The sequence below is a fragment of the Entelurus aequoreus genome, linkage group LG18 (assembly GCF_033978785.1).
Source record: "Entelurus aequoreus isolate RoL-2023_Sb linkage group LG18, RoL_Eaeq_v1.1, whole genome shotgun sequence".
Taxonomy (NCBI): domain Eukaryota; kingdom Metazoa; phylum Chordata; class Actinopteri; order Syngnathiformes; family Syngnathidae; genus Entelurus; species Entelurus aequoreus.
In genome coordinates, this window is record NC_084748.1 from 33,689,549 (window position 1) to 33,704,548 (window position 15,000).

General features: G+C 38.7%; 1 protein-coding gene and 1 long non-coding RNA gene across 2 annotated transcripts in view; one reads left to right on the top strand and one right to left on the bottom strand.

The window, feature by feature from the left end:
• Nucleotides 1-2,942: 2,942 nt before the first annotated feature.
• On the bottom strand, nt 2,943-4,134 carry rasd4 (rasd family member 4). Its single transcript, XM_062026152.1, has one exon. The coding sequence runs from the start codon at nt 4,023-4,025 to the stop codon at nt 3,399-3,401; it is 627 nt and encodes a 208-aa protein (XP_061882136.1). The 5' UTR covers nt 4,026-4,134; the 3' UTR covers nt 2,943-3,398.
• Nucleotides 4,135-12,461: 8,327 nt separating this feature from the next.
• The window catches only part of LOC133633579 (uncharacterized), a 25,796-nt gene continuing 23,257 nt past the window's right edge, over nt 12,462-15,000 (top strand). Inside the window, exon 1 of the long non-coding RNA XR_009821789.1 lies at nt 12,462-12,535. This is a non-coding gene — a long non-coding RNA (uncharacterized LOC133633579). The remainder of the gene's footprint in view (nt 12,536-15,000) is intronic.

Below are 15,000 nucleotides of genomic sequence, written 5' to 3' on the forward strand. Positions count from 1 at the left end.
GGGACAGGACGACTGCACTGTATTAAGGAGAGGATGAACGGGGCCTTGTATTCTGAGATGTTGGCCAAAAACTCAGTCAGAGCATTGAAAATGGGCCGTGGCTGGGTCTTCCAACATGACAATGACCCCAAGCACACAGCCAGGGTAACCAAGGAGTGGCTCGTCATACCAAGAATATCAAGGTTCTGGAGTGGCCTCGCCAGTCTCCAGACCGAAATCTATATGTGTGTGTGTGTATGTATGAATATATGTGTGTATACATGTAGTATATATGTGTGTATATATTTTTATGTATATATGCATGTATATATATATATATATGTGTGTGTGTATATGTTTGTATACATGTATATGTATATATATATATATATATATATATATATATATATATATATATATATATATATATATATATATATATATATATATATATATATATATATATATATATATATATATATATATATATATATATATATATATGTGTGTGTATATATTTATATGTATATATGCATGTATATATATAGATATGTTTGATTATCGGTCCTGCTAGACACCAACATCTATTTAATAATACCACCTTAACATTTGACAACCAAACAATTAAACAAGGAGACTCGGTAAAGAATCTGGGTATTATCTTCGACCCAACTCTCTCGTTTGAGTCACACATTAAGAGTGTTACTAAAACGGCCTTCTTTCATCTCCGTAATATCGCTAAAATTCGTTCCATCTTGTCCACTAGCGACGCTGAGATCATTATTCATGCGTTCGTTACATCTCGTCTCGATTACTGTAACGTTTTATTTTCGGGCCTCTCTATGTCTAGCATTAAAAGATTACAGTTGGTACAAAATGCGGCTGCAAGACTTTTGACAAAAACAAGAAGGTTTGATCATATTACGCCTATACTGGCTCACTTGCACTGGCTTCCTGTGCACTTAAGATGCGACTTTAAGGTTTTACTACTTACGTATAAAATATTACACGGTTTAGCTCCAGCCTATCTCGCCGATTGTATTGTACCATATGTCCCGACAAGAAATCTGCGTTCAAAGAACTCCGGCTTATTAGTGATTCCCAGAGCCAAAAAAAAGTCTGCGGGCTATAGAGCGTTTTCTATTCGGGCTCCAGTACTATGGAATGCCCTCCCGGTAACAGTTAGAGATGCTACCTCAGTAGAAGCATTTAAGTCCCATCTTAAAACTCATTTGTATAATCTAGCCTTTAAATAGACCCCCCCTTTTTTAGACCAGTTGATCTGCCGTTTCTTTTCTTCTCTCCTCTTCTCCCCTGTCCCTTGCGAGGGGGAGTTGCATAGGTCCGGTGACCATGGATGAAGTGCTGGCTGTCCAGAGCCGGGACCCCGGGTGGACCACTAGCCTGTGCATCGGTTGGGGACATCTCTGCGCTGCTGACCCGTCTCCGCTCGGGATGGTTTCCTGTTGGCCCCACTATGGACTGGACTCTCGCTGATGTGTTGGATCCACTGTGGACTGGACTTTCACAATGTTATGTCAGACCCACTCGACATCCGTTGCTTTCGGTCTCCCCTAGAGGGGGGGGGTTACCCACATATGCGGTCCTCTCCAAGGTTTCTCATAGTCATTCACCGACGTCCCACTGGGGTGAGTTTTTCCTTGCCCGTATGTGGGCTCTGTACCGAGGATGTCGTTGTGGCTTGTACAGCCCTTTGAGACACTTGTGATTTAGGGCTATATAAATAAACATTGATTGATTGATGTTTGTATACATGTATATGTATAAATATGTATATATATATATTTATATATATATATATATATATATATATATATATATATATATATATATATATATATATATATATATATATATATATATATATATATAGATATATATGTATGTATGTATGTATGTATGTATGTATGTATATGTATATATATATATATATATATATATATATATATATATATATATATATATATATATGTATGTATGTATATATGTGTGTATATGTGAATGTATACATGTATATATGAATGTATGTATGTATATATGTAGGGTATATATGTATGTATATATGTGATTTATATATATGTATGTATGTGTATACATGTATGTATATATGTTTGTATATATGTATGAATATATGTATGTATATACAGTATGTGTATATATATGTATGTACATGTGTATACATACTGCATGTATGTATACATATATGTTTGTGTGTATGTATGTATATATATATATATATATGTATATATATATATATATATATATATATATATATATATATATGAATACATGTTTATATGTGTGTGTATATATGCATAAATATGCATGTATATACAGTATATGTGTGTATATATGAATGTATATATTAATGTATGTATGTATGTGTGTGTATTTATGCATAAATATGCATGTATATATATGTGTGTATATATGTGTATATGTGAATGTATACATGTATATATGAATGTATGTATGTATATATGTAGGTGTGTATATATACTGTATATATATATATATATATATATATATATATGAATACATGTTTATATGTGTGTGTATATATGCATAAATATGCATGTATATATATGCGTGTATATGTATTTTTATATGTATGTATAACATGTTTATATTTATCTATATAGGTGTATGTATATATGAATGTAAATATATGTATGTATATATGTATACATATGTGTGTATTTATGTATATATATATATATATATATATATATATATATATATATATATATATATATATTTATATATGTTTGTATATATTTTTTTTATTTTTTTACATTTGTTTTATATATATGTTGTTTTTAGTTTTCATTTATAAATAAAAATCTAAATGTGCCAAATCCAAATTGTTTTTATTACATCTTTAGGTCCAAATTCCACTTACATGTGTGCGATGTTTTCAAAAAACAACAACAACAACAAAGTTAAATAAAAAGAGTTTTATTCAATAAAAATTCAAATGAGCTACACTTTTTATGAGCTTTGCCAGAAGTACAGTCTATGTCACTTGTTATGCACAATCACAAACTACTGGGGCTGAGTGGGATAGGCTCCAGTCCATAAAATATGTAAACATGATGTTGCGACAGAGTCAAACTGCACAAATGTATGAAACAACCATATAAAGAACCCTAATTCACGTGATGTCTAAAAGCCTCACATTGATCTTAACAGCAGGTGCAGAATGTCACCGTTTAATAAGCGGCAAACACGACTAATCACAACAACATCGGAGGAATATTTAGTGCGCCTTTCATATTTGTGCGGTCTCCTTCAGCCGTGTGTCAAGAAGTGTCCTTTTGGAGAGCGATCGGCGTGTCCCTCACTTGACGCCCACTCCGACTCTTCACCTTTTGTCCCTCCAGGAAAGTCAACAGGTGTTATGACAGAATGCAGCTGTTGGTCTTGTTCATAGGAGGCCTGAAGCCGGTGTCTTTGGGGAAAGTCTCCCTGCGTCTGCGCAGAGCGGGGCTGAGGCGGCTGGGCAGGTTGGTCTGCTGCAGGAGCTCCTTGAACACCTCCACCACGTTGGCGTTGTCCTTGGCCGAGGCCTCCAGGTAGCTGCAGTTCCAGTCCTTCTCCACCGTGGACAGGACGTCCTCGCCGGACACCCGCCGCTCCTGCTGGCGGTCCGTCTTGTTGCCCACCACCACCATGGGCGTGTACTTGTCCTCCTTGATCTCCAGGATCTCGTCCCGGAGGCTTTTGACCGCCTCCAGCGACTCGGGGTCGTCCACGGCGTAGACCAGCGCGAAGGCGTCGCTGTTCTGGATGGAGAGCTTGCGCATGGCGGGGAAGGAGTAGCTGCCGCTGGTGTCCAGGATCTCCACGGTGACCTTGACCCCGCCGATGTCGTACTCCTTGCTGTGCAGCTCCTCCACCGTGCGCCGGTGCTTGGGCTCAAATGTGTCCTGCAGGAAGCGGCGGATCAGGGCGGTCTTTCCCACCCCTGCGGCCCCCAGGAACACTAGACGTGCCTGCGTCTTCTCCTTCACCTCCAGAGACATGGCGGACACCTGACTGACTGGCTTGGAAGAGAGCAAAGTTGTAAGTGGATGTCTTCTTTTTCTACTTTAGACCGTTTCACACGCTCATGTCTGCTGTGGCTTCTGTCAAGCGGCTCTCTGCCTTTTATGCTTGTTTTGGTGCGAGGGCGTTCATCCCCTCCTGCACTGGCGGCCAATCAGCGCACGGCTGCCTGCCGAGGGCGGCCAATGAAGGTAAGGCATGCAAATGAGGGCCACGCTCAAAAAGGAGAAGGAGTGCAGTCAAGAGTGGACTCTGTGTTTTCCATGGAGGCTTTAAAATTCCTGGAAATGAATCCACTTTGCACTAATTTTGAAGTGTAAAAGAATGATGGATCTGCTACCTTTTATGGAAGTCACTCATCTGCAGAGAGGAGCGCAATTTAATTAGGGAAAACAGGCTTTGTGGAAATTTTAAACAAAGAGGCAAGATGACATCGTCAACAAAACTAATTGGCACTATTAGTCATGTAATTACAAAAAGTAGGCATATACTAAAGACAAATCTGTGTTGTTTTTATTTCATTTAGTTAAATAAATGTCATTTTTCTTTTTTTTTACTACTTTGTGATATTTTGCTATATTTTTTTGTCGTTTATTTTTTTTCCTAAAATGTAAATCTGGGCCCTAAGCATGATTTTATTTGGAGGCCCCCAAATCCCCTTACTCCATTACAACATTGTTCACACTTTATTATTTGTGCGAAAACCATTTTTTGTCATTAATCTGATAAAACAATAAATCATTTGACAGAACACATTTTCATACCATATCAGTGTTTCGTAACCATAGGGCGGGGGCCCATTAAAAAAGTATCTGTTTCTCAGCTGTCGTCCGTAGGTGCCGCGACAGTACTCAGTTGTAATACACTTTTCCACCACTTGTGGCAGTAATGACAATATCAAACATAATATATATATATATATATATAATATGTGTGTGTATGTATATGTACATATGAGGTAGATCACCTCGACTTGGTCATTTATTAAGTAATTGATTAACATTGAAAAACTTATTGGGGTGTTACCATTTAGTGGTCAGTTGTACGGAATATGTACTGTACTGTGCAATCTACTAATACAAGTTTCAATCAATTAATCAATGAATGCCTACTGAGCCTATGGTGCTGTTACGTTATTGTGGCTCAATTTGCCTTAATTTTTTTTATTTTAATGTATTATTATTTAATATATATTATTGTTTTAGTTGCTTAAGAGATATTCCTGGCTCTGAATTTGCTCATTGCTATTTTTATGTTTTTGTGCATTATTTGTTGCCGTCATCCTTAAACGAACTGGTTACTCATCAGTTACACAGTACTTGAGTAGTTTTTTCACAACATACTTTTTACTTTTACTCAAGTAAATATTTGGGTGACTACTCCTTACTTTTACTTGAGTAATAAGTCTCCAAAGTAACAGTACTCTTACTTGAGTACAATTTCTGGCTACTCTAGCCACCTCTGTCAAACAAACAGAAGAAGTCTGGAGCTAGTTTCTTAAGTGCAAAAATTATGAATAAAGTGGTGAAGTTGTATTTTTATTTGCATTTATTTTTTTATTGATGGTGTATATCATTATTAATTTAATCAGAATGTATTTATTTTAGCACTGCATAATTGTATGTATATTTATTTTTTTTATCAGTTTTTATGAATCCCATATTTTGCAGTATACTAGATCAGTATTTAATTTTATAAACAGCCTAACTAACACATGCTTGCATGTCATTTGACAAGGTTTCTCCTGTGAAACAGTAAGTAGTTTAGATATAATCATTGAATACGATTAAATTCAGGAGTAGGATTACTAATTCAGCGGTAATATTTGAGTGGGCCCCAGGCCCCTCTGTCGTGGAAAAGTTGGGCCCCGAGGTCAAAAAAGTTAAGAACCCCTGTACTATATGATTCAAACTTGTATTTAATTTAATTCAGGTTTTGGACCGGAACAAATTAATGGGAAATACGTTGTTCAATAATTTGCAAAATAACATGGAGAACAGGGACAATGTCAGAGGAAATTTGCTATTATATTCTTATCAGTAACTGAGCAGGAATGGGCTCGGAATACATTTGTGGTAAAATCTCATATAAAACAAACACCGTCATTCATTGATTGACATTTTACAGACACCTCTTCACGCAAAATGAAGCCCCCCAAATATCGCGGGGTCCTACACACATCTGCATATAGGGAAGGGTCACAAGCCCTTAAAAAAAACGAGCTGTTGTTCGAAAATGTTGACATTTACCGAGTGGTTGTGGCTGTAAACTCGATGAGGGATATTCAGCTAAACTGTTTTGAGGTCCACATTTCTAGAAAGTTAAGAGCCCAGGGGTCAAAATTCTCTCCGTACTATTAGTCTTATTACATATACTAGCGTCCTCTACAGTTGACATTTGATTTTGGTCTATTTATTTTGTCTGAGTTGCAGGAGCGCTCTGCTGTTTTTAAATGCCCTTCTGTAAAAAAGCTCGTCAAAGGTCCTCTCCATGACATCACTCAAGTGTTTTTTAAGGAATCTGCTGCAAAAGCTTTTTGAACCAGTTGATTAGCCCAAATGAGGAAAAATAGAGGGCTTAAAATAGAACCTTGAGGAACACCACTAGTATAATTAAAGACGTAGAACAAACTGCATCCGAAATAAACAAGCTAGAGCAACTCATTATTGACCTAAATCACATTACAGGGAAAACATTGTAACTGCCAAAAAGGAGAGGACTCAAAGTGGTGCCTTGAGGAACGCCTCAGTTATGTCAATCACAAATTCGGATCCCAGTGTTTGCTAGCAAGGTTACAATGTCAATGCAAGCATCTGCCAATATATACTATATTGCCAAAAGTATTTTGCCACTTGCCTTGACTCACATATGAACTTGAAGTGCCATCCTATTCCTAACTCATAGGGTTCAATATGATGTCGGTCCACCTTTTGCAGCTATTACAGTTTCAACTCTTCTGGGAAGGCTGTCCACAAGGATGCAGAGTGTGTTTATAGGAATTTTCGACCATTCTTCCAAAAGCGCATTGGTGAGGTCACACACTGATGTTGGTCGAGAAGGCCTGGCTCTCAGTCTCCGTTCTAATTCATCCCAAAGGTGTTCTATCGGGTTCAGGTCAGGACTCCGTGCAGGCCAGTCAAGTTCATCCACACCAGTCTCTGTCATCCATGTCTTTATTGACTTTGCTTTGTGCACTGGTGCACAGTCGTGTTGGAAGAGGAAGGGGTCCGCTCCAAACTGTTCCCACAAGGTTGGGAGCATGGAATTGTCCAAAATGTTTTGGTATCCTGGAGCATTCAAAGTTCCTTTCACTGGAACTAAGGGGCCAAGCCCAACTCCTGTGCACCATAATTCCTCCTCCACCAAATTTCACACTCGGCACAATGCAGTCCGAAATGTACCGTTCCCCTGGCAACCTCCAAACCCAGACTTGTCCATCAGATTGCCAGATGGAAAAGCATGATTCATCACTCCAGAGAAGGCGTCTCCACTGCTCTAGAGTCCAGTGGCGACGTGCTTCACACCACTGCATGCCACGCTTTGCATTGGACTTGATGATGTATGGCTTAGATGCAGCTGCTCGGCCATGGAAACCCATTCCATGAAGCTCTCTGCGTACTGTACGTGGGCTAATTGGAAGGTCACATGAAGTTTGGAGCTCTGTAGCAACTGACTGTGCAGAAATTCTTTCCACTATGCGCTTCAGCATCCGCTGACCCCTCCCTGGCAGTTTACGTGGCCTACCACTCGGTGGCTGAGTTGCTGTCGTTCCCAAACTCTTCAATTTTCTCATAATAAAGCCGACAGTTGACTTTGGAGTATTTAGGAGCGAGGAAATTTCACGGCTGGATTTGTTGCACAGGTGGCATCCTTTGACAGTTCCACGCTGGAAATCACTGAGAGCGGCCCATTCTTTTCTGTATGTGATGATTTCGTTTTGAAACAACAAACTCCATTTTGTACTTTGTGCGTCGTTCAACTGTTGACTTTGTCCCGATAGGACGAGTCGCTGCCAGTTTTACTTCCTGTCCCCCCCCCCCCTCCACCGCGTACGAGTTCCTGTTATTGTCATTAATGAGCCACATTAGCGCGTCCTGAGTTGTGAAGCGAACTCCACGGTGCTTGATTGAGTGTGAATCGCTTTTAGCGTGTTTAATTAGGTGTGATGCATTGCCTGCAGCCCCCACAACCCACCTAAAAAAAAAAAAGGAGAAAAAAAAAAAAGCCAAATCGTTTTTGATCCTCGACACCAAGACTGTCTTTGTGATCCTTGCAGATTTCCCTGGAGACCGCTGTCGTCTCGACGACTGCAAGAGACGCTTCCTTGACTTGTTAGGCTTGGCAGCAATGTGGAACCAAAACAAGCCCAGAGGAACATTGCGGTAAGCCCCCCTCCCACCCCCCACTCTTCTCCTCCCCCTTCCGCCATCATCATCATCATCCGACAAACACACACTTCAAATGAGTCTTGTGACACTAAGTAGGAGAGTGTTTTTTTCACATCTGCCCCCGGGATTGACAGGACCACCTGAGTGCACTTGAACTCACCTCGCTCTCTCTTACGTTCACCTCCTCTCCAGAACACCTGACTGGTGACGGCCATAAGCTAATGTTTGTTTTGGTTTTTCGATGACACCATCCCACATACTGCGTGATGCACAGTATACCTGCAATCTGGAGTTGGGCTCGGCCCCTTAGTTCCAGTGAAATGAACTTTGAATGCTCCAGGATACCAAGACATTTTGGACAGTAGTTCAGCCGGGATATGCTCATTTCAAAATTAGATTTACAGCCCCGAAATCTTGTTATTGTTTTCATTTCGATGTCCCGCCCTCTACCGTTTGACCAATTAGAAAGTCTGTGAGTGTGTTACATCCAGGTTGCCAGTCAAGCACCGCCGTCTTCGTCTACTTACTGCCACTGGTAAAGTTACTAAACATGTCAGACCTTAGTAAATCTAAATGGTTACAATTTTCAACTTATTCATGACAAAGGCAGGAACAAAACGAGGATTTGAATCGGGGATGACATTTGAAAGATGGAGACGATTGAAGGCAGAGAAGATTTTTTCATCTGACGCCAAAGTTGCTAATTTCCTCCTTGATGAAATGGACATTTCGTATGTAAACTATATTGTCCAATACAGTCTATTATCTTGTCTAACCAAGCTAGTATGTTTGTGCAACAAATGCTTAGCATGCTAGCCCGGTCAATGACACATCGACATACAGGCTAACGGGGGATATATATGCCCGTTAGCCTGTATGTCGATGTGTCATCCAACTGACAGGGCAAAATATATATTCGACAAATAAAACCTATGCGGATATGGCTAGTGTCAGTGCCTATTTCGTTCTCAATATGCTGATACGCTGAGGAAATGGGTTCAACATTAGCACGGCTGTCATGGCAATGTGAAACGTATGGAGACAGCCAAATCACATGATAAAGGAATTCCTCATTCGTGTTTGCATATTGTGGACTACATCTACCAAGTTATATGGCAATCTGAAACGTTTGAAACAGTAGCCTATAGGCATTCATTGGTAAAATGTCTCCTCTTTAGTTTTGAGCATACATTACGCTACTAAGCATGCTCTACTTATTTTCACCAGTATAACCACTGCTAGTGTTGGTTGTAGTTTGTTTTAGTCTTTGTTTTTCTGATAGTACTGACAATAACCATATGATTGCCATCTATTGTGATATTGTACACAGGCATGACGTACTATTCCTGAAAATAGCCTAATTTCTGCTTAAAATGTGTTGGTTAGAGATTTGTTATTGACAAAAGGCTTGTCTATTCAGCTCTTCGGGTCCCAGCACCTCAACCTCTAGTAAGAAGCAGTGGAAGGTTGAAGTTCCTTGGACTAACCCAGTTGATCGAGCTGGATTCGGTTGCGTATCTGGCAACCTCAGTCAGGGAGAGAGGGAGGGGACTACTGAATTTTGACCGTGATTGCAGTACCATTTCTGGCCAGATTCATGGCTCCTTTGATACAACAATTCAGGATTCAGTTTCATCCCAATTCTTGGGGCGATTTGATTCAGATTTGATTCTCGATGTAAAACAATTTGCCGATTTTTGCAATATATTATTTGGTATAACAATTCTATAAGGATCTGTTTAAAACAGGTTACTGCTGACATATGACTTATAAACACAGCGAGTAAGTAAAAAAACATCATTTAAAAAATGTATTCTTAAAAAAATATTTTTATTGATTCATGAAAATTATGAATCGATTCTGAATTGGAATAAATAAGAATCACAATACGGGTGTGAATACATTTTTTTCAGCACCCCTATCTCCTACATAGTCTTCTCTTTTTGTTTTTTTTTACATCAATGTGTAAATATTCAGCTCCTCTGTATCTGTCCTTTATAGGCTTTTCCACAACCACTTTTATAACCAAACAATGTATACCCTTAAATGTGTGACGGGAACACTATAGTTTACATTGTTATTAGCTAGCTAAATAGTTGTTACTACTGTAGGGTGTCTCGGATATCGGTCCGACATAAGCCAAAAAAAAAACTAAAAAAAAAAAGTCTTAAATCTCCGATAGAAATGCACCAACATAAGTAGTCCTTGTGTGCAAAGCTTGACAGCCAGTTCAAATTTAAATGTCCTCTTATGAGCACGTTTTGTATTTTAGTGAAGTCGTTTATGTTAGAATAATTATGTCTAAGTTATCACACAACTCTTATGCTTAAAGGCCGTTGTTGTAGTTATTATCAATTATGCTGAAGTTGTGCTTTTCTATCTGTGCAAAGCGAGTCGTCTCGTATCAGTGTTTGTGTCCAGAACCGGCCTGCTGACTGCCAAGGACGAACATCGAGTACCGTGACGCAGACAAAGCAGAGACAGGGCGATATCACGAGTGTCATCACATTTGCATTTCTGAATAATCATATATTGTGTCTAACAGGGGCTGCTGAAATTAACCCCCTTCCTTCAGCTGCAGCCTCAGTGATGTAACCAGGGACCTCCCAAATAAATACAGGAGCACGTGGGCTGGACTTTAGAGCGTAGGTTGTTTCTGTAACTAGAGTACAGCCCAAACGTCTCTCCTCATTGGGCAAAATTGAACTCTGTCTCTGCATGATTCCTTGCTTCTTGTCTGTTTAATAGATGTCAGCGTGGCGAAGTTGGTAGAGTGGCTGTGCCAGCAATCGGAAGGTTGCCGGTTACTGGGGTTCAATCCCCACCTTCTACCATCCTAGTCACGTCCGTTGTGTCCTTGGGCAAGACACTTCATTCACCCTTGCTCCTGATGGCTGCTGGTTAGCGCCTTGCATGGCAGCTCCCTCCATCAGTGTGTGAATGTGTGTGTGAATGGGTGAATGTGGAAATACTGTCAAAGCGCTTTGAGTACCTTGAAGGTAGAAAAGCGCTATACAAGTATAACCCATTTATCATTTATTATTATCATCAGTGTTTGAACCTGATAGTTTACAAAAGATAAACATGGCTACTAGGAGCTAGCAACTACACAACAGCTAAGCACACAATAGCACCCAGTGAGCTATTCATTGAACAATACTGCAACCTAAATATATAATATACGGTATAAAGTATAAATACGTTTCAAATAACTATAGTTTCATCCGACTTACAGATACAAAGTTACCAGTAACAAATGTGTCCGCATCATTCAACTCACTGCGTAATCACCTTGACAATTGTTGCCACTAGGTGCTGCCGAAAACAATTACCACTCCACCTCAACCTGAAGACAGCATAAGTAAATTCCAGACAGTGGGTAATAAATAGGTTTTGTTAACATTCCACAGTAGGAAATAATAAAAGTGTGTATGATTCGTGCTGATATGGTATCTGACCGATATTGGTATCAAATCGGATGTAAAAAAAAAAAGTTGTATCAGCACACCCCTAGTTGTTACACGACCGTTAGTGTTGATGCTATAGCAAGAAATTCCATTTGGTATTAGTTGTCATATGTACTCATATATTCATACATGTACTGTAAACACATATACAGCAGACTGGCCTAAAATGTTCATATTTAGTTCTCATTTTGTGTTAAGACGTATTCATTTATGTATTTGTCAACTCCAAAAAAAAATCCCATTAAAAGGTGTGTCATCGTGATGAGGTTGGTAGTCCCAATGTGTCAGAGTGACTTTGATACTGAATTACCTCATTGCTACAACGAGGTGGAAAATGAAAGGATAACAAGCCAACACCTTAAGCTTCAATTGGATGTAGGAATGACTAGTCAAATATGTCAAATGTGTGTCATACTGGAGCGGGCTCCTTACCAGGAATAACTACCAAATTTGGTAATTTTATACAGTAGGTACCGACCAAAGTCCGTCTTTATTACAGATTCAAGTAACATTCACGTAAAATCCAATTGTGCCTTATTTCCATACCTTTTGTTTTGCAGCACCGACTCAAGCACTTGGCCGGGAAACAAACAGTCAAGCACTGAGAGCGGACTCAGCTGGAAGTGCCTCTGGGTAATGTTGCAATTTTCCATGCCAACAAAGCAAGAAAAAAAGGTGCTCAAAAGTACATTAAGGCTACACTAGTTTGGATTTGTCATACCCAGGCTACCGATTAGCATTGGCGATTTTACAGTACATTGCGTGCTCAGCACCTCCAAATTTGGTTATGAAAACCACCTTACCTTCACCTTACAATCAATCAATCAATCAAAGTTTATTTATATAGCCCTAAATCACAAGTGTCTCAAAGGGCTGCACAAGCCACTATGACATCCTTGGCTCAGATCCCTCAGATTCCCTCAGAATCTACAGCTGGTGTGTAAAAAGTAGAATACTTACAGCAGGGGTGTCCAAAGTGCGGCCCGGGGGCCATTTGCGGCCCGCAGGTAATTTTTTAACGACCCCACAGCACATTCTAAAAATACGATGAAAAAAAAATAAAAAACATAAAAAGTGGTATAAAAGAGCAAACAGGTGAAATGTAACAAGAAAATGTTGCATTATTTACTCTAATAACACAAAGCTGCCATGCAGGCTGTTACTTTCTTTAAAAAATAATAATGAATCAAAATCAATGTCATTATGAATTATTGACCTATTCAAGGCTCTATTTACTTCACATTGAATATTCCACTTTGAGATATTTTGGGGGGGGAAATGTTGCATATTTTTTGGTTGCCATTTAAAAAACAAAGTTTTTTAAAGAAGGGCCTAAAACGAACAAACAAAAACATAAACAACAATAAAACTTATAATTGATGGATAGATTTGAAGTTGATCTTGAGACTATTGTGGTAAAAGTAAAAAAAAATGTTGGATTTATTTTTTTAAACTTTACTGAGCAGTACCCTTTTGGATCCCCAATAATTTTAGTGGGACTTTTTTTTGTTTTAATTGTCATTGCTCAAAAAAATAATAAATTAAAATCAATGTTGTTATGAGTTATTGACCTTTTTAAGACTTCAATTATTATATAATCTCAAATATTCCACTTAAAAATTTTATTGGGGGAAAATATTGCATATTTTGTGTTTTTTTCCATAAAAAAACACAGTTTTCCTTGCCAAAAATGGCATACAACTCAAATCTTTAAAAGCGTTATATTGACAGATAGACCTAATGTTGATCTAGAGATTTAAACCTTGAATAATAATAATAATAATAATAATACTAAATAATGACACATTTGTAATATTTTTTTTGACCAAAACCTTTTGGGGTCCCCGGGATCAAGTCTGAGTGGAGGCCTAAATGTATCTTTTTTATACATATATTGTATTGGTTTTTAAAATAAAAAATATCAAAATGGCCCCCGCTTGCTTTGATTTTTCAGTGTGCGGCCCTCAGTGGAAAAAGTTTGGACACCCCTGACTTACAGTGTAAACACTTTGTAGGACTTAACAAAAGACAAGTCGGGGACATTCAACTCAATGGCAAAGACTACTTCCTGACTAAGACATTACTGCCCTCTAACGTTTTGCATTTGCAACTGCATTAAAAGTCCATTACTTAATACTTGCAAATGAGACACGAAAGTGTAAGAAAACAAGATAGCAATGAGATGATTTGTTTTTCTAATTTTAAGACACCTCATTTTGATCTACATTGCATGTAAGGATGGGTCTTTCTGTCAAAATTTTGCATAGATTTTGCTTTAAAGACCATTTTGGCTACCTCCTAAAAGGTTTTGTTTTGAGAGGCGCAGTTGTTAGATGTTGTCGGCTCAAGGAGAAAAACGAGGCGGAGGGATGTATAAAAACGAAAGAAGGAAGGATACCCAGCTGCAAATCTGGTACCATATGCTGGCCAAGGTTAAACTTCTACCCAGTCTTTATCCCTCCAATGCTAAATCCTGGACATATCCATGTATATATTGATATTTTTCTATTTTATATCATGTTAATACTTTCATTGCTGCTTCCAGCCCTTTTAAACAATAGAGGCTCAAGTCGGTGAGCCACGCTACAGGCTACATCGCTAACGGAAAAACGGACTATATTACTAACTCGTCCATTGCCAAACACAGTAAGGCACTGATACAATTAAAATTAGTTTTTTGGAAAATCATTTTTTATTTTGTAGTAGGAAGGTGACGCGGTGGGCTTATATTAGAAGGCTAAGCTAGCTACACAAAAAAATTGAGCAAACATTGATTGCTAAGGTATCATTTACACATTTCTAACCTACTGTCTTTACTTACCGTTTCATTGTCTCCTCATCTTTTTGTGAAAGTTTGTTGGTAAAGCAGGACTCTTCTTTGCACACACTAAGAGCGACTTCTTCACAGTTGAAAGCACATTTCCACGAATCATAAAAGTTAAAAGTAAGGCCTTTTTTTTTACTTCAGATGAGGCTGAAATTGTTATGTAGTGACTTGTGCTGGTTAAAGCAACCACTGGGGTTTCATTGTGGAAATGTTGTGTGGTAGAACCGCTGACCGCCGACTCGCGCAAGGATGTTTGGGTCAATTTCTACCA